The sequence below is a fragment of the Papio anubis genome, chromosome 18 (assembly GCF_008728515.1).
Source record: "Papio anubis isolate 15944 chromosome 18, Panubis1.0, whole genome shotgun sequence".
Lineage (NCBI taxonomy): Eukaryota > Metazoa > Chordata > Mammalia > Primates > Cercopithecidae > Papio > Papio anubis.
Genome location: NC_044993.1, coordinates 58,627,862 through 58,645,547, shown reverse-complemented (window position 1 = coordinate 58,645,547; position 17,686 = coordinate 58,627,862). Strand labels below are relative to the sequence as shown.

At 50.7% G+C, this 17,686-nt stretch overlaps 1 protein-coding gene across 6 annotated transcripts in view; it reads right to left on the bottom strand.

Annotated features, from left to right (window-relative positions):
- Positions 1-17,686, bottom strand: part of MYH11 (myosin heavy chain 11) — a 156,167-nt gene that overhangs the window by 36,759 nt on the left and 101,722 nt on the right. For all 6 annotated transcript variants that reach the window (XM_021931782.2, XM_017953215.3, XM_021931783.2 and 3 more), the window contains 11 exons: positions 17,182-17,355; positions 14,260-14,374; positions 11,059-11,252; positions 8,974-9,095; positions 8,801-8,870; positions 8,497-8,657; positions 6,053-6,161; positions 3,653-3,784; positions 3,356-3,562; positions 1,950-2,087; positions 424-547 (listed from right to left, as the gene is read on the bottom strand). In XM_021931782.2, coding sequence (XP_021787474.1) covers positions 424-547; positions 1,950-2,087; positions 3,356-3,562; positions 3,653-3,784; positions 6,053-6,161; positions 8,497-8,657; positions 8,801-8,870; positions 8,974-9,095; positions 11,059-11,252; positions 14,260-14,374; positions 17,182-17,355 — 1,546 coding nt within the window. The remainder of the gene's footprint in view (positions 1-423; positions 548-1,949; positions 2,088-3,355; positions 3,563-3,652; positions 3,785-6,052; positions 6,162-8,496; positions 8,658-8,800; positions 8,871-8,973; positions 9,096-11,058; positions 11,253-14,259; positions 14,375-17,181; positions 17,356-17,686) is intronic.

Below are 17,686 nucleotides of genomic sequence, written 5' to 3'. Positions count from 1 at the left end.
CCGAGAGGTAGGATAGAGTTTCGCTCAATGGGATGATCCGCCATCCTCAAATTTCCTTTCTGATTTTCCTGCTTTTAAAAATATCCATTCAAGGCCAGGTGTAGTGGCTCATGCCTATAATCCCAGCACTTTGGGAGGCCAAGGTGGGAGGACTGCTTGGGCCCAGGAGTTTGAGACCAGACAGAGCATCATAGTGAAACCCCATCTCTACAAAAATAAAAAATAAAAAAAATTAGCTGGGTGTGGTGGTGCATGCCTGTAGTCTAAGCTACGCAGCAGGATCGCTTGAGCTTAGGAGTTTCGGGCTGCAGTGAGCCATGATTGCACCATTGCACTGCAGCCTGGGCGACAGAGCAAGACCTCATCTCTAAAACAAAAAATAGCAAAATAAAATAAAAATAAACGTCTTGGTAGCTGGTTTACCTTCCAGTTCTGAAATCATAGATTCATGCTTGTTTTTCAGCTTGGTAAGATTCTTGGCCTTTTCTTCCTCTTCTGCAAGATTTGTCGTTAAGTCACTGATCCTCTCTTCAAGGAGTTTTCGTTCCTTTTTGGAGAAAGAGAAAGAGATATCTTTAGCATTTTTCTTTTCTTTAGAATCTATGTTTCACTTTTAGTAATTTCCATATAAACAATTGAAAGAAAAACCCACATTATAACAAAATACAACTATAGCTTTAAATGGTAAAGAGAAGTCCCTTAACAATTTCCAAAAATTGGCCATATCTCATCTCATGCCAGTCTGTCCCTCACATTGTATGGTCAGCTAAAGGTACCCTCCTTCCATTCCTGCCACTGGCCAGCTCTTCCCTGCCCCAAGGCCTTTGCACAGTGGGCCAACCAGCTGAGATGCTCTTCTACTCCCCTCTAACTGCTCTTTCATCTTTAAGTTTCTGCTTAAATGTCACCTCCTCCAGGACACCTTCCCTGAATACCATTCCTCTATCCCCCACTGCCCTTTCCTTTTCTCTTTTTCCTCTCCCTTTTTCCTTTCCTCCTTTTTTTTGAGACAGAGTCTTACTCTGTCACCCAGGCTGGAGTACAGTGGCGCTATCTTAGCTCACTGCAACCTCCACCTCCCAGGTTCAAGTGATTCTCCTGCCTCAGCCTCCCGAGTAGCTGGGACTACAGGCATCCGCCAACACACCCGACTAATTTTTTGTATTTTTAGCAGAGATAGGGTTTTACCGTGTTGACCAGGCTGGCCTCCAACTCCTGACCTCAGGTAATCCACCCGCCTCAGCCTCCCAAAGTGCTGGGATTGCAGGCATGAGCCACTGCCCCCGGCCTGCCTCACTCTTATAATATGGTGAACGTTTCCTTTGGAGCCCTGATCGCCATGGCAAATCATGGTTATTTGCCATCTCACTGGAGGGTAAGCCCCATGAGGGCAGGGTCCTCCTTCACCATGCATACCTGCATCGAACACAGACCCTGGCTCATAGTAGGGGCCGAGTTGACATCCAGCTCAAAGAACTAAAAGCAGGTCACCCTCGTGGGGCTGGTTAGTGACGACTGACTAGGGTGACCAGCTTGTCCTGGTTTTCTAAGGGCTTTTCTGCTTTGAGAACTGAAAGTCCCAAATTCCCCAAATCTCCCTGATCCTGGTAAGCCTGTTGTTTTGAATGCAGAAACTTGATTCCACTTTTTTTTTTCCCCTGAGACAGAATCATTCTGTCACCCAGGCTGCAGTGCAGTGGCACGATCTCAGCTCACTACAACCTGTGCCTCCCAGATTCAAGTGATTCTCCTGCCTCAGCCTCCCAAGTAGCTGAGATTATAGGCACCGGCCACCAGGCCTGGCTAATTTTTGTATTTTTAGTAGAGATGGAGTTTCACCCTGTTGGCCAGGCTACTCTCAAACTCCTGACCTCAAGTGATCCACCTACCTCGGCCTCCCAAAGTGCTGGGATTATAGTCATGAGCCACCGCACCCGGCCGCTACTCACTTTTGACAATTTATTGTTCTGATCATCCATGACCAGGATCTCATCCTCCAGTTTCTTGATCTTGGCCTCGGCCGTGACCTTCTCAAGTTGCAGCTTCTGCCTGGCAGCTTCCTCCTCCTCTAGCTGCTCTTCAAGGTCCTTTGTTGTGGAGGGAAAAGAGTAACAGCTTTGGTTATAACAAATTTACTCTCATGGTGATCTGGAGACTAGTGAACGCAGGGGTAGGCCTGATGATGCCCAGAGCTCTGCAGCCTCCTAAAAGGAAGAAATAAAGGCCTGGTCACGGTGGCTCACACCTGTAATCCCAGCAGTTCTGGAGGCCGAGGTCGGTGGATCACTTGAGGTCAGGAGTTCAAGACCAGCCTGGCCAACATGGCAAAACCCTGTCTCAAAATACAAAAATGAGCCAGGCATGGTGGTGGGCTCCTGTAATCCCAGCTACTCGGGAGGCTGAGGCAGGAGAATTGCTTGAACCCAGGAGGCAGAGGTTGCAGTGAGCTGAGATTGCACCATTGCACTCTAGCCTGGGCAACAGAGTGAGATTCCGTCTCAAAAAAACAAAACAAAACAAAAAAACCTGGGTAAGCTCCTCTGCTTCGTGGAACCTCAATCTCCTCATCTATAAAATGGGCACAGTAGGTACCACGGTGGTTTTAAAATCGATCCACAAATTCTTTGCTACTCCAAAAAGGTGGAGCCTAATTCTCCTCCCCTTGAGTGAGGGTTAGATTTGCTTCTAACAACAACAACAAATCAGGAGGAAGTGATGGAATGTAACTTCAGAGATTAGGCTATAAAAGGTATTGTGGCTTCCTTTCTCCTCTCTCTCAGATCACTCCTTCTGGGGGAACTCTGCTGCCATGTTGGAAGGACGCTCAAGCAGCCCTGAGGCAAGGCCTTCACGGTAAGGAACTGAGGCCTCCTGCCAACAGCTGTGTGAATGAGCCACGTGAAAGTGGGTCTTCCAGCCCCAGATGAGCCTTCAGCCTCAGCCAACACCTTGACTGCAACCTCATGTCAGACCCTAAGCCAGAACCACTCACCTGAGCCACTCCCAAATTCCTGACTATGTAAGATAAACACTTTTTATTTCTAGCTGCTGAGTGTGGCATGTTTTGTTATGTAGCAATAGCTAATAAATACAGTTATCCTCCACTGAGGCTTGCTGTTAGGAGAAAAGGGGTTAGTTAGCACATGCAATGCAGGGCAGTAGAACAGAGTGGGCTCGCTGCGTTCAAGTCCCAACCCCAGCTGTGTGGCCTTGATCAGATGACCGAGCCTCACCAAGCCTCCGTCTCATCGTCTGTCCCAGCAGGGACACGTATCCCTGGATGCACCTCCACAGGCCTGCAGTGAGGGTCAAGTGATTTGCCTAGCTACCATGGGCTGCCCCTGTGACAGCTTACCAGCATCTGCTGGGCCATCTTCTTCCTTTCAGCCTGTAGCTGCTGGCCCCTGTCTTCCTCCTCTTCCAGGCGGGCCTCCATCTCATGCAGTATCTCCTCCAGCTCCTGCTTCTTGGCCGCCAGCCGCACCCGCATCTCCTCAGCCTCTGCATACAGCTCTGTCTCTGCCTGCAGCTGTTCCTGTAGCAGGTTCTTCTCCTCGGCCAGCTGCACACAGAGGGTGGGGAGGAGGCGGGTGAGCCCCATGGGGCCAAGTCCTGCTCCCCGGCGGCCCCAGCCACACATCCATACAGGTACCTGCGAGTGCTTCTGCTCCAGCTCCTTAAGCTCATTCTCTGCCTTCTGCTGCCGCTCCTTGGTCTTCTGCAGTTCATCCTCCTTGGCCTGCATCTCCTCCTCCTGCCGTGTCACCTGCAGCAGTGGCTTCACCTGCACACACATAGTCAGCCTGTCGTTTGTTTTTGTGGCAAAGGGATATGTTGTCATAATAAATTTGATCAGTGGTTCTGAGCCAGGGACGATGTCGCCCCCACCGATCCCCACTAGGGGATACTGTCTGGAGACACTGGTGGTTGTCACAACTGGGGTGGGGGGTGGCTGTGGCATCCAGTGGGTAGAGGCCAGGGATGCTGCTGAACACCATACAGTGTGCAGGACAGCCCCCACAACAGAGAATTAGTAACCCCAAAATGTCAACAGTGGCAAGATTGAGGAACTCTAAATCAGAGCACCGGAAAAGGTGCAAAGTGAAAGGAAAAGGTCTCATCTTCCCTACTTTAGAACCATCCCAACAGAGAACTACTGCTGAAAAGTGCTATTTCCTTCCAAAGACAAAAGGGAAAAGAAAAAATCTTTCATATCCCACCCACCTCCCTATCAAAGTCATTACTAACATTGTTTACATTTCCTTCCTGGCTCTTTTTCTATGTTTAAAAAACAGACTTAAGACCGTGCTGCCTAGTGTTAGCGGCTGCTTTTATTATTTAAAATTATAAGATACAGACAGGCACAGTGGTGCATGCCTGTAATCCCAGCACTTTGGGAGACCGAGGCAGGTGCTTGAGCCCAGGAGTTTGAGACCAACCTGGGCAACATCATGAGACCCCATCTCTACAAAGAAAAGTAGCCAGGCATGGTGGTGTGTGCCTGTAGTCCCAGCTACTGAAGGGGCTGAGGTAGGAAGATCGCCTGAACCCTGGAGGTTGAGGCTACAGGGAGCCATGATTGTGCCACTGGACTCCAGCCTGGGTGACAGAGTGAGACCCTGTCTCCACAAATAAAATTTTAAAAAAATTATATTTATCACCCCACGCTGTTACATCATTCTTACAACTTGACATAGCCATGTTTTTAAGTTAATGTATTTATTAAGAGATGGTCTTGTTCTGTCATGCAGGCTGAAATGCAGTGACACAATCAGAGTTCACTGCAGCCTTGAACTTCTGGCCTCAAGCGATCCTCCCGCCCCAGCTCCAGAGTAGCGGGGACTACAGGCACATGCCACAGTGTGCAGCTAGACGGCTAGGTAGATGTCTTTTTTTTTTTTTTTTTTTTTTTAGCAGACCTGTTCAGTATCCAAGCCATCATTTTAATAGCCGAAAACATTCCATTGATGGATGAACCATTATTGAACTCATCATTCAGCTAGGACCAGACACTGAAATTCTGCTACTGTAAATAAGGCCATAATGAATGCCCTTAACTGTTGATTTTCTTTTCTTTTCTCTCTTTTTTTTTCAGTTGAAGTCTCGCTCTGTCACCCAGGCTGGAGTGCAGTGGCGCAATCTTTCGATCTCAGCTCACTGCAACCTCCGCCTCCTGGGTTCAAGTGATTCTCCTGCCTCAACCTCCCGAGTAGCTGGGATTACAGGTGCCCACCACCACACCTGGCTAATTTTTGTATTTTTAGTAGAGATGGGGTTTCACCATGTTGGCCAGGCTGGTTTTGAACTCCTAAACCCAGGTGATCCTCCCGTCTTGGCCTCCCAAAGTGCTGGGATTACAGGCGTGAGCCACCACACCTGGCTAAGACGATTTTCTTAGGATAGTTTTTCAGAAGTTGGTTCAGTGGGGACGAACATTTCCAAAAAGCAGCAGAGTCTCAATCTGTCACCCCGGCTGGAGTGCAGGCACGATCTTGGCTCACTGCAACCTCTGTCTCCTGGGTTCAAGAGATTCTCCTGCCTCAGCTTCCTGAGTAGCTAGGATTACAGGTGCCTGCCACCATACCCAGCTAATTTTTGTATTTTTAGTAGAGACGGGGTTTTGCCATGTTGGCCAGGCTGGTCTCGAACTCCTGACTGCAAGTAATCCACGTCCCTCGGCCTCCCAAAGTGCTGGGATTACAGGCGTGAGCCGCCGCCCCCCCGCAGCATTCTTGAACCATCAAAATTACAGAACTGGAGAACAGAGTGGTTTCCAGGGCTACGGAGGAAGTGGGTGTGGCTATAAATGGGCCACGTGAGGGATTCCAGTGCTGATGGAAATATTAATACTTTGTGTTAAGGTCCTGGCTATAGCCTATGTACCAAAGGACAGGGCCTCCTCGGGCCAGAGAACCGCCAACGCGCAAGGTCTGAGTTGAAGCCCTCCATTCCGCGCCCACTTGTGACCACCTCCTTTTCCAAATGTGGAGGCTCCAGAGTGAAGAGCCAGGGCTGCGGGCCCCCGGGAAGGGGGCTGGGGCAGAGCACTCACTTTGGTGAAAAGCCTCCACCACTGCCAGTTCCGCAGCTTGAGGTAGGCGGCGCAGTTCCTCTGAATCACCTTCATGGCGGTCAGCTGCTGCTGCCTCTTGGCAAAAGCCCTAGGGAGGGGGGAAGAGAAGGTTGGGGGTGGGGGGAGGGGTCATGAAGCCTTACTCTGCTGTCCACAGAGCCCTGCCCCACCGTATCCCCAACCTGCACAGGGACATGCCCCATTCTCCCCAGCTCAGGTTCTTCCAGAAACCCTGTGTGACACGTTTTGTCTGGCTGCAAACAACTTAAATCACCTATAGCCCAGAGCCTTTCTCAGTGGACAAGGAAGACCCAGGGCTCACGACATGCCCTGGACTTAGCTGAGATCCAAACACCGCTCAGAAAACGCATCTATGTGCATCATTCCTAATGGGGCTTCTGTACGCCCCGGCTGCACTAGCTGTTTCTGTTTTTTCTTTTTTTTTTTACTTTTTTTTTTGAGATAGGGTTTCACTCATTGCTGCCCAGGCTGGAGTGCAGTAGCACAATCTGAGCTCACTGCAACCTCCACCTCCGGGGTTCAAGTGATTCTCCAGCTTCAGCCTCCCGAGTAGCTTGGATTACAGGTGCCCACAACCATGCCTGGCTAATTTTTGTATTTTTAGTAGAGATGGGGTTTCCCATGTTGGCCAGGCAGGTCTCAAACTCCTGACCCTCAGGTCATCCACCCACCTCGGCCTCCCAAAGTGCTGGGATTACAGGTAGGTGCCACTGTGCCCAGCCTGCACCAGCTGTTTCAGACAAACCTTTTTTTTTTTTTTTTTTCCAGAGACAGGGTCTGGCTCTGTGGCCCAGACTGGAGTGCAGTGGTGCGATGGCTCACTGCAGCCTCAAATTCCTGGGCTCAAGTGATCCTCCTGCCTCAGCCTCCCAAGTAGGTGGGACTACAGGCACATGCTACCATGCCGAGCTAATTTTTAAAGTTTTTTTTTTTCTAGAGATAGGGGTCTCGCCATGTTGCCCAGGCTGGTTTCAAACTCCTGGGCTCAAGCCATCCTCCTGCCTCGGCCTCCCAAAGTGCTGGGATGACAGGTGTCAGCTACCATACCCAGCCCTGTCAAACCTATTCTCTCCTGGGTTGTTTTAGGAATTTCAAACTGTGACCCTGAACAGCATTCTTCCCATTTAAGGGCTATCAGATTGAGAAACAGATAGAATAGTGAACGGAATTCTGTCTTCCCTGCTTGGCTGCCATCTTAGACATGGGAAAACTTTAAGAATCAAATTGTCCCAGTCATCCTGGAACCAGGAGGGACAGCAACAGGGAATTTAGTAAGGAAACTTGACAAGTTAGGTCTGTTGCGGAAGGACCAAGAGCTCCCAAATCTGGCCTTGACCATCTTGGGTCCATGGGTCAGTGAATGAACCTGACACGTCAGCGTCCTGCGGGCAAGGGTGTGATCTCTGCCCAGTGACAACACACCCCAGATAGAGAGCGACTCCACCTGTTCCTGCAGTCCCTGGGGTGTGACTTTCACTGAGGAACCCGAGCCCTTCCCTGGCTCCCAGTCTTCACAGAACAGATGGGACATCACACCCTCTAAAACCCTGCCTTATAAATCCCATGGGGACATGGGTATCTAGACACGGCCAAGTCCTGTTTCCTTGATGCTTTATCCAATTCTAACATTTCTAGGCCGGGCGCAGTGGGTCACGCCTATAATCCCAGCACTTTGGGATGCCAAGGCGGGTGGATTACTTGAGACCAGGAATTTGAGACCAGCCTGGCCAACATGGTGAAACCTCGTCTCTACTAAAAATACAAAAATTAGCCCACTGTGGTGGCGGGCGCCTGTGATTCCAGTCACTCGGGAGGCTGAGACACAAGAATTGCTTGAGTCCAAGAGGCAGAGGTTGCAGTGAGTTAAGCCTGCACCACTGCACTCCAGCCTGGGCGACAGAGAGAGACAGAGACTCTGTCTCAAAAAGAAAGAAGGAAGGGAGGGAGGAAGGAAGTAAGGGAGGAAGGGAGGGACGGAGGGAGGGAGGGACAAACAACAACCAGCATTTGTGACCTGAGAACCACACACTGTTCTAAGCTCTCATCATGCGTTATATCTTAGTGACACCTCATGAACAGCTCTCTGAGGTCAAAATGATTATGCTCAGTTTCCAGCTAAAAAAACTTGAAGCTCAGAGAGGTAGAGTAACTTATCCAAGGTTCATCAGCAGAAACTGGGGCATCCAGGATGAAAACCCAGGTCTAAAACTCATTCCCTTCCTGCACTCATAACTGGTACATTTATTTAAAGTAGAAGCATTTCTTCCACCTCAAGAAAAAACTGTCACTCAGTCAATGATGCATAGTAAACAGGTGGCCTCTTAAAATTGCGCAATCAGAACAGAAAGGCCCCTGTTTGTGATTCGCGTTCGAGGTATTAGGATGCAGGAAAGCATCTTTACTTTCTGGCCAAGTAGCCACGACACATCGCCTGGAAGGCCATGATGACATCGGTGATCTTCAAATCTCGTTCCTCCTCCAGGTGGGCCAGGACCCCAGTTCGGAAGAAGATTTTGCTCTGCCCTATCCTGTATAAGTTGGGGTCAAGTTCCAGGGCTTTGATCTGCAAAAGGAAGGAAAAGAAGAGCTCCTGATTTGTGCTGTGCCATTTGGCGAGCGATGACATGGGTAAGAACGGTCCCGCCAAGAGCAGCAGGTGGCTTGCGGCCAGAGGTTGGGAGGTCTCTGGTGGACTTCTGGGCTCACCATGAGAATGCAGGCCTGCTTCCCGTCCATGAAGCCTTTGGGGATGGCATTCGCCGCCAGGATCTCGTAGCTTGAAACACAGAGCAGAAGTCACCCCGTGTACCTCCAGCATCCATTCCTCTGCGCAGTCCCGCTCACCCCCTGCCCTACCTGGGCCAGACCTTGGGACTTACCGTTGGCGGAACTCCTGGAAGACGATCCGGTTGGGGAAGCCCTGCCGGCAGATGCGAATGCCTTCCAGCACCCCATTGCACCGCAGCTGCTCCAGCACCAGGAACGCATCCAGCTTGCCAGACTGCAAAGGCCAAAGAGGGCAGTGGATCCCTGGGGCCAGGACCCACGGTGCAGCAAAGCCCCAAACCTCCTACCTGGATGACCCACCTGGCCAGGCCACCAGGGTACCAACAGAAGCACCCAGGGAGAGCTCAGCTGAGGGCCGAGGGGCAAAGCAGTGCCCCCTCTCTGGGTTTTCATCTCTTTGCTTTGGCACTGGCTGCCTCATGATCTCTCTGGTTCTTGATGACACTAGCATCGCCTGGCTGGAACTTGGGGCTTCCTCCTCATCACCTCGTCTCCCTCACTTCCTGTCCATCAGCAGTTTGATTGGTTCTAGCTCCCAAATATCTCCCAACCCCCCACCAACTTCTCTTCACCACCATTGTCTCCACTATCTTCTCCTGCCTGGACAACTACAGAAACCACCCACCTGGTCTTCTCTCTCCAGTTTTGCCTCTCCCCTCAATCCCCTCATTCGCTTTCCTTTGTTCTTTTTGTTTTTTATTTTTCGAGATAGGGTCCCATTCTGTCACCCAGGCTGGAGTCCAGTGGCGTGATCATGGCTCACTGCAGCCTCAAACTCCTGGGCTCAGGTGATCCTCCCAAATCAGCCTCCCAAGTATTTGGGACCACAGCATGTGCTACCATGCCTGGATAATTTTTTAAAATGTTTTTGTAGATACAGGGTCTTACTCTGTTGCCCAGGCTAGCCTTGAACACCTGGTCTCAAGTGATCCTCCCACCTCAACCTCCCAAAGTGCTGGGATTACAGGCATGATCCAGCATATGTCCAATCCCCTCATTCACTTCCTAAAACATAAATTGGACCATGCCATAGCCCTGCTTAAACACCCCCAGTGGCATCCCTAGACAGAGAAGGCCAAGCTCCAGAAAGAACACAAGGAGCACCACGATCTAGCCCCTGCCTACCCATTCAGCCTCATTCCTACCTCACACACCGTCTGATTCCTACCTCACGCCCTCACACATCTGCAACATGAAATGACCTATGTAGGATTTTCTTTTTTTCTTTTTTCTTTTTTTTAAAGATGGAATCTCACTCTGCTGGCCAGGCTGGAATGCAGTGGTGCAATCTCAGCTCACTGCAACCTCTGCCTCCTGGATTCAAGAGATTTTTCTTAGCCTCCTGAGTAGCTGGGATTACAGGCATGAGCCACACACCTGCCAGTATCTAGCATTTTCTTACCTAGATCCTTCATTTCTCACCTCCACACTCTTGCTTATCCTGGGCCCTCTGCTAGCGTGCCCTCCCCACCCTGCCTTCCACGTCACCAAGTTGATGGCTACACATTCTTAAAGTTCAAGTTCACCAGAAGCTTTCTCTGAGTCCTGAGGCTGTGGGAGGAGCCCTGGCTCTTTGGTGTTCTCGTAATTGACCACATTCCATCACCATCATCGGCTGTGTGTTTACCTCTCCCTGTACAGCACTAGTGGCATCTTGGAGGGATTCTGTGCGGGGGGTTGAGGGACTGTCCTGTGCATTGTACAATGCTTAGCGCATCCCTGGCCTCTACCTACTAGATGCTGACTAGCAGCCCCCTCCTGGTTGTGACAACCAAAAATGTCTGTAGACATGTCCACATAGAGGAGACAATCACCCAAGGTGAAGATGCCTGCACCAGATTAAGAGAAACCCATAGGCAAGGACTACAATTTTTCTAACACTGTCTCCCCAGCACTCGGCACAGGGAGGAGCCCAGTGAATACTTCCTGGGCTAATGAATGAATGAGTGGCTGGATGTCCTGCACAGCAGCTCCACAGCTGAAAGTCTCTGGATCCGTCCTCCCTTCCTCCTTTGCCTCCAGGGATGGGGAATGGGGCTGAAATTCAGATAGCCTTCCCCACATGGCAAATGGGATCCTCGGGGTAGGTAGGGGCGGAGGGCGCCTGGGGGACGCTGTGACTGCTTGGGGGCAGCCCTGGCTTCTGGGAGCCCCAGGCTCTGGGCGGCGGGCCTCACCCTCTTCTCGTGGTTGGGGATGATGCAGCGAACGAAGTTGGGCGTGGTGTTGCGCAGCGTGGTCATCAGCTTGCCCAGCTGCTCCTTGTATAGCTGTCCCACTGTACGGAACATGCCCTTCTTGGTCTTGGAGGCGCTGGGCAGCGAGCTCTCCGTCATCTTGGCCATCTGGTCCAGTCCCACGATGCGGTCCACTATGGGGCACAGCCAGGGTGGCATCAGCCTCTGGCCCACCCACCCCTAACTAGGCCAGAGGCCCAGACCCTGCCCCACCCACCAACCTGCCCACTCCAATCTTTCCTTCCATCACGAATGCCTCCTTCAGCAGTCAGGGTTTCCAAGTACTGTCTATCTGGGAAATCCTGAGAGCACCTGAGTGGCAGAAAGAACAAATTCCCTGTGATGGAGTCACGCTGACCTAGGAGTCAAGCCTGCTCTTGCTGTCCACTGACCGACTAGCCTTGGCTTGGCACCATCCTGTGCCTCAGTCTCCCTTTCTACAAAACGGAGGTAATAAAACCATCGACCTTCTAGGGCAAGGATAAGAAAATAAGGCACACAAGGCACTTATTCCCTGCCAGTCTCCAATCCTTCATCCACCAACAAATAGTTATTGAGGACCTGCTGTGCTCCAGGCCCTGGGGACACCGCCGTGACCAAAAAAAGACCCGGCCCCCTCACCCCACTTATATCACCGGGAAGGAGACAGACAGTGATCACATATGTTAAGTATAGAATATCTTGAGTAGTTAGGTGTGCTTAGAAAAATAAAAATAGGGTAAAGCAGAGAGAGAGAGAATGATGAGGGTGCTCTCTTAGATTAGGAGGTGGTGTGGTGGGATCTGCTAAGTTGCATATTTGGGCAGAAACCAGAAAGAAATGGGTGGGGAACAAGGTAGGTATCCACAGAAGAAATATTCTGAGGCAGAAGATACAGCACACTCTCCAAGATAGAAGCCTGGCACACCAGTAAGTGCTCAACAAAAAGTAGGTATTATTATTATTATTTTATTGAGACAGAGTTTCACTCTTGTTGGCCAGGCTGGAGTGCAATGGGCACGATGTCGGCTCACTGCAAGCTCCACCTCTCAGGTTCCAGCAATTCTCCTGCCTCAGCCTCCTGAGTTGCCAGGATTACAGGCATGCGCCACCACGCCTGGCTCATTTTTTTGTATTTTTAGTAGAGACGGAGTTTCTCCATGTTGGTCAGGCTGGTCTCAAACTCCCAACCTCAGTGATTCCCCCGCCTCGGCCTCCCAAAGTGCTGGGACTACAGGCGTGAGCCACTGCGCCCAGGCATCGTCATTATCATCATCGCCACCAACGTTCTTTTTCTACCAGCCCAACAGATCCCGCACATGCCAAGCCCAACCCACAGGCCGTGGGGCAGCACCATTTCTTCATTTCTTCATCTTGGACTCAGATTCCGTGTAACAATCTCTTTTTTTTTTTTTTTTGAGACAAGATCTCACTCTGTTGCCCAGCTGGAGCGCAGTGGCGCGATCTCAGCTCACTGCAACCTTCACCACCCAGGTTCAGGTGGTTCTCCTGCCTTAGCCTCCTGAGTAGCTGGAATTATAGGCACCCACCAGCACGCCTGTTTAGTTTTATTTTTTCAAGACAGAGTCTTGCTCTTTTGCCCAGGCTGAAGTCCAGTGGCCCAATCTCAGCTCACTGCAACCTGCGCCTCCTGAGTTCAGGCAATTCTCCTGACTCAGCCTCCTCAGTAGTTGGGATTACAGGTGCCCACCACTACGCCCAGTTAGTTTTATGTATTTTTAGTAGAGACAGGGTTTCACCACGTTGGCCAGACTGGTCTCCAACTCTTGACCTCAAGTGATCCTCCCGCCTCGGCCTCCCAAAGTGCTGGACTTACAGGTGTGAGCCACTGTGTGCAGCCTTATGCAACAATCTCTCTGCTTGTCTTTGAGAGTCTTATCTCTCCCACAAGACTGTGGGCCCCACAGGGGAGGGACTGCAGGCTTCATCATGTTTCCTGGGGTGACACAGACCCAGGGGGCGATGCTGTTCCCTAGGTCCAGAGCCTGGCATACGCTTGGGGCACAGCTGGCCCCTCCTGGAGCCTTTTTTAGCTTAAAACAAGGGAAGATCAGTCCTGTAAGCCTCAGGCCCATGGGCCCTGTGCCAAGAACAAAACCTGCTGTGGACGCTGACAGCCAGGACAAACAGCAAACCCCCTCCCCTCATCATCACTCCAGCAGCTCTTCCCAGGGATCATCTTCTCACTGGTTCTCAAAGGGAGCCGGAGTGTGGTCCCCAGACCAGCAGCATCACCTGGGATGAACGTTTTCAGGCCCGCCCCATCCCTGGCCCCAGACCTGCAGAATCAGATCTTAGGGTAGGCCCAGCCATCTGAGTTTTTAAAAGCCCTCCAAAGAGGCCCAGGTGTGGTGGCTCATGCCTGTAATCCCAGCACTTTGGGAGGCTGAGGCGGGCAGATCACCTGAGGTGAGGAGTTCGAGACCAGCTTGGGCAACACGGGGGAACCCCGTCTCTACTAAAAATACAAAAATTAGCCAGGCATGGTGGCTTGTGCCTGTAATCCTAGCTACTCGGGGGACTGAGGCAGGAGAATCACTGGAACCCAGGAGGTGGACGCTGCAATGAGCCAAGATCGCACCAATGCACTCCAGCCTGGGTGACAGAGCAAGACTCTGTCCCTAAATAAATAAATAAAGCCTTCCAGGGGGTCGTGATGCCTGCTTGAGTTTGAGCACCACTGGTCTAATTTAACCCTCACAATACCCCTAGTAAAGGTGGCAACTATTATTGTGTTTCCTGGTTTTACTAATGAGGGCAATGAAGCTTAACGACACTGAGTGACTCATCCAAGACCACAGAGCTAGGAGGTGGCAGAGACAAGATGCAGCAAAGTCCTTCTGACTGGACAGGGCAGTCTAACTCCCCGTGCCTGGCGTGCTGTTTCTCCCGTCTATCGCCCGAGCCCTGACCTCAGGACCTCATCCCCTGGGGACATGTAGGATTGAGGCGCTCAGGGACGCCCATTCAGGAAGAGATTGTTTCAACAAGACATCACTCACCAGCACACGCCAATGCTCTTCCTTCCCCTGCCCCCATGCAAAGGCCTCCCCTCCTGGGGCAGGTGTGGGAGTCGGGGGACTTGGGTGTTCAATTCTCCAGCTCAAAGCAGAACATGGACCTGAGCCCAGAAGGCCTTACCGTCCTTCCACAGGTCGGCCACAAACTTGTCAGAGGAGGCATTGAGCAGGGAAGTCACGTTGTCATTCAGCGGGTCCATGTTCTTGGTCAGCCAGGCACTCGCGTTGTAGTCCACCTGCCAAGGACACCCTGCTGGTCAGAATCCCTGGGAAACTAGAAACTTAGAAACCAAGGCCAGGACCCCAGCCTTCCCATGGTCCTTCCAGATCTTCTGAGGTCAGAGAGGAAATGACGTTTATGACCACCATGATGGGACTCCGCAAACACCAGTGAAGAGACCAACAGCCCAGGGACCTGTGCCCACATAGTAGGACACCAGCCAACGATAGCCATTGCTGGGAAAGCCTAGTTTCCATTCCATATTCTCCTACTAACGCAGCTGTGGTAGCCTCCCTCCTCCTAAGCCAGCACAGTGCCTGTGAGTTATACAAGATTAAGAGATTTCATGATGGCAGATGCCCTCCAGCTGACATGCAAAATTCCCCCCTCATCATCTTCCTGGTTTAGAAATTAAGCACTGCGGCCAAGCGTGGTGGCTTACGCCGGTAATCCCAGCACTTTGGGAGGCCAAGGTGGGTGGATCATTTGAGGTCAGGCATTTGAGACCAACCTGACCAACATGGTGAAACCCCATCTCTACTAAAAATACAAAAAAAAATTAGCCAGGCATGGTGGTGCACGCCTGTAATCCCAGCTACTTGGGAGGCTGAGGCAAGAGAATCACTTCACCCTGGGAGGTGGAGTTTGCAGTGAGCTGAGATTGCGCCACTGGACTCCAGTATGGGTGACAGAGTGAGACTCTGTCTCAAAATAAATAAATAAATAAATAAATAAATAAAGCATGGCATCCTGTTTTCTACTCTCTAATGAGCATAATTTGTAACTCAGAGATTCTGATATATGGATATACAGAAAAAGGACATACAGGCTTTTTACATTCCTGATTGAAACGCTGACCATGCCCAAAGTCCTAATTTTTATTGTGGTAAATATTAAATGAAAGGAACTGATAATACAACTTTGCTGGGTTATTATGGGATGTGGGTTATCAGGATAATAGCTAGGCTTGATCTGAGAGAAGACTGAAAACAAATCCACTGAAAAAAAATCCACTGATGAAGGAGAGAAAAGAAAATTATTGTCTCCATATGCTTAAAGGAACATATACTCCCTTGAATATAGGCTAGGAGTTGGGAAACTTTTGGTGAAGGCCCAGATAGTAGATATTTTTGGCTTGGCAAGTCATACAGTGTTTTGTGTTCTTTTTGTTTTGTGTAGCTTTTGAGACAGAGTCATTCTCCGTTGCCCAGTCTGGAGGGCAGTGGTGTGATCTCAGCTCACTGCAACCTCCACCTTCCTGGGTCAAGCAGTTTTCTTGCCTCAGCCTCCTGGGTAGCTGAGATTACAGGTGTGTGCCACCACGCCTGGCTTTTTTTTTTTTCTTTTGTATTTTTAGCAGAGATGGGGTTTCACCATGTTGGCCAGGGTGGTCTCAAACTGCTCACCTCAAGTGATCCACCTGCCCTGGTGCTGGGATTACAGGCGTGAGCCACCACGCCCGGCCAAGTCATACAGTCTTTGTTGCAGCTACTCAACTCTGGTGCTGTAGTACAAAAGCAGCCAGCCATAGACACTATGTATACAAACGGGCATGGCTGTGTTCCAATAAAACTTTATTTACAATAACAAGCTGTGGGCCAGATTGGATTCTATTGCCACCCCCTGGTAGAGAGCCTTGCCTGTTCCCATGATGCAGTGGGGGTACTGATGAGTCAATAGAATACTACAATTCTGCAAGCCAGACTAAGCTATGTCCTTTATACATTATCCAGGACCCTTGAGAGCCATAGGGCAAGGGCCCATACAGTAACAGCCAAGGCATGTTGATGATGATGATGATGAATACAACTATCATAGATTTCCTGGCCAGAGCTGGCTGGCAATAGCAAACCCAAGGCCGTGACATGGGAGATTTTTGTTGAAGCCAGGTGTGGATGTATTAGTCACCCCATTCCAGTTGGCCCCACCTGTTGGGTATAACTTGTAGCAGGAAGGATTTAGAGTCTATACAAGAAAAGCAGGCTGAGGCCAGGTGCAGTGGCTTGTGCTCGTAATCCCAGCACTTCAGGAAGCTGAGGCCGGGGGATCGCTTGAGCCCAGGAGTTGAAGACCAGCCTGGGCAACAGAGCAAGACCCCATCTCTATACATAATTTAAAAATTTAGCTGGGCGTCCAGGCACACTGGCTCTTGCCTGTAATCCCAGCACTTTGGGAGGCCGAGGTGGGTGGATCACCTGAGTCAGGAGTTTGAGACCAGGCTGGCCAACATGGTGAAACCCTGTCTCTACTAAAAATACAAAAATTAGCTGGGTGTGGTGGTAGGTGCCTGTAATCCCAGCTATTTGGGAGGCTTAGGCAGGAGAATCTCTTGAACTCGGAGGTGGAGGTTGCAGTTAGCGGAGATCACACCATTGCACACCAGCCTGGATGACAAGAGCAAAACTCCATCTCAAAAAAAAAAAAAAAAAATTTAACTGAGCATGGTGGTGTACACCTGTAGTCCCAGCTACTTGGGAGGCTGAGGCAGGAGGATTGTGTGAGCCCAGGAGGTTGAGGCTGTAGTGAGCTATGATCACACCATTGCACTCCAGCCTGAGTGACAAAGCGAGACCCTGTCTCCGACAAAAACAGAAAGAAAGAACTGCCTGGACATCACGATTGGAAAACATGAGAGTGGCTGCAGCTGATGCCTTACAGATGCATAGACAAATTACGAATAGGACTTGGTTGGGATTTGCTTAGTAGCAGATGCCTTTGCAGTTTCCAGGCAGCCCAAGGTTCTGCCACTCTCAGACTATCTCTGCGCTGAGCAGCCACTGGGACTCCCCTGAGACACAGTCCCCTGGGCCCTGTGGCTGGTACCTTCCCAGCATAATGGATGATGGAGAACTCAGTCTTGTCCTTGAGCTGCTTGGGCTTCTGGAACTTGGGGTGGCTGCCCTGCTCCGTGCACAGCTTCTCCACGAAAGACTTGTCCGTGGCTTTGGGGAACCAGCACTCCTCGTCCAGCAGGGCCAGCACACCTGGGGGGTTGTTCTGTGGGAGACAAGTAGGGCTTCAATCAGAGAGGACACCCAACCTCGGGCATTCCACGAAGATCTGGCCAACTGTACACAATGCATGGACATCCACCAAGATCTGATACTGTATTTGCTCACATGTAAAGATGAGTTTATGACCCCCATGCTTCCAAATCCACCCGCAAATTACCCTGTGCCCAATGAACCAGTGTCAGGGAGGGAAGGCAGAACATGTTTACTGCCGCCCCCTAGTGGGCAACACGCAGACAACATCATGAAGAGTTCATAATTCTTGCAAATGAATTTGTTGCTTGACTTGAATTCACCTAGGGTTCCTGTTAGAAAAG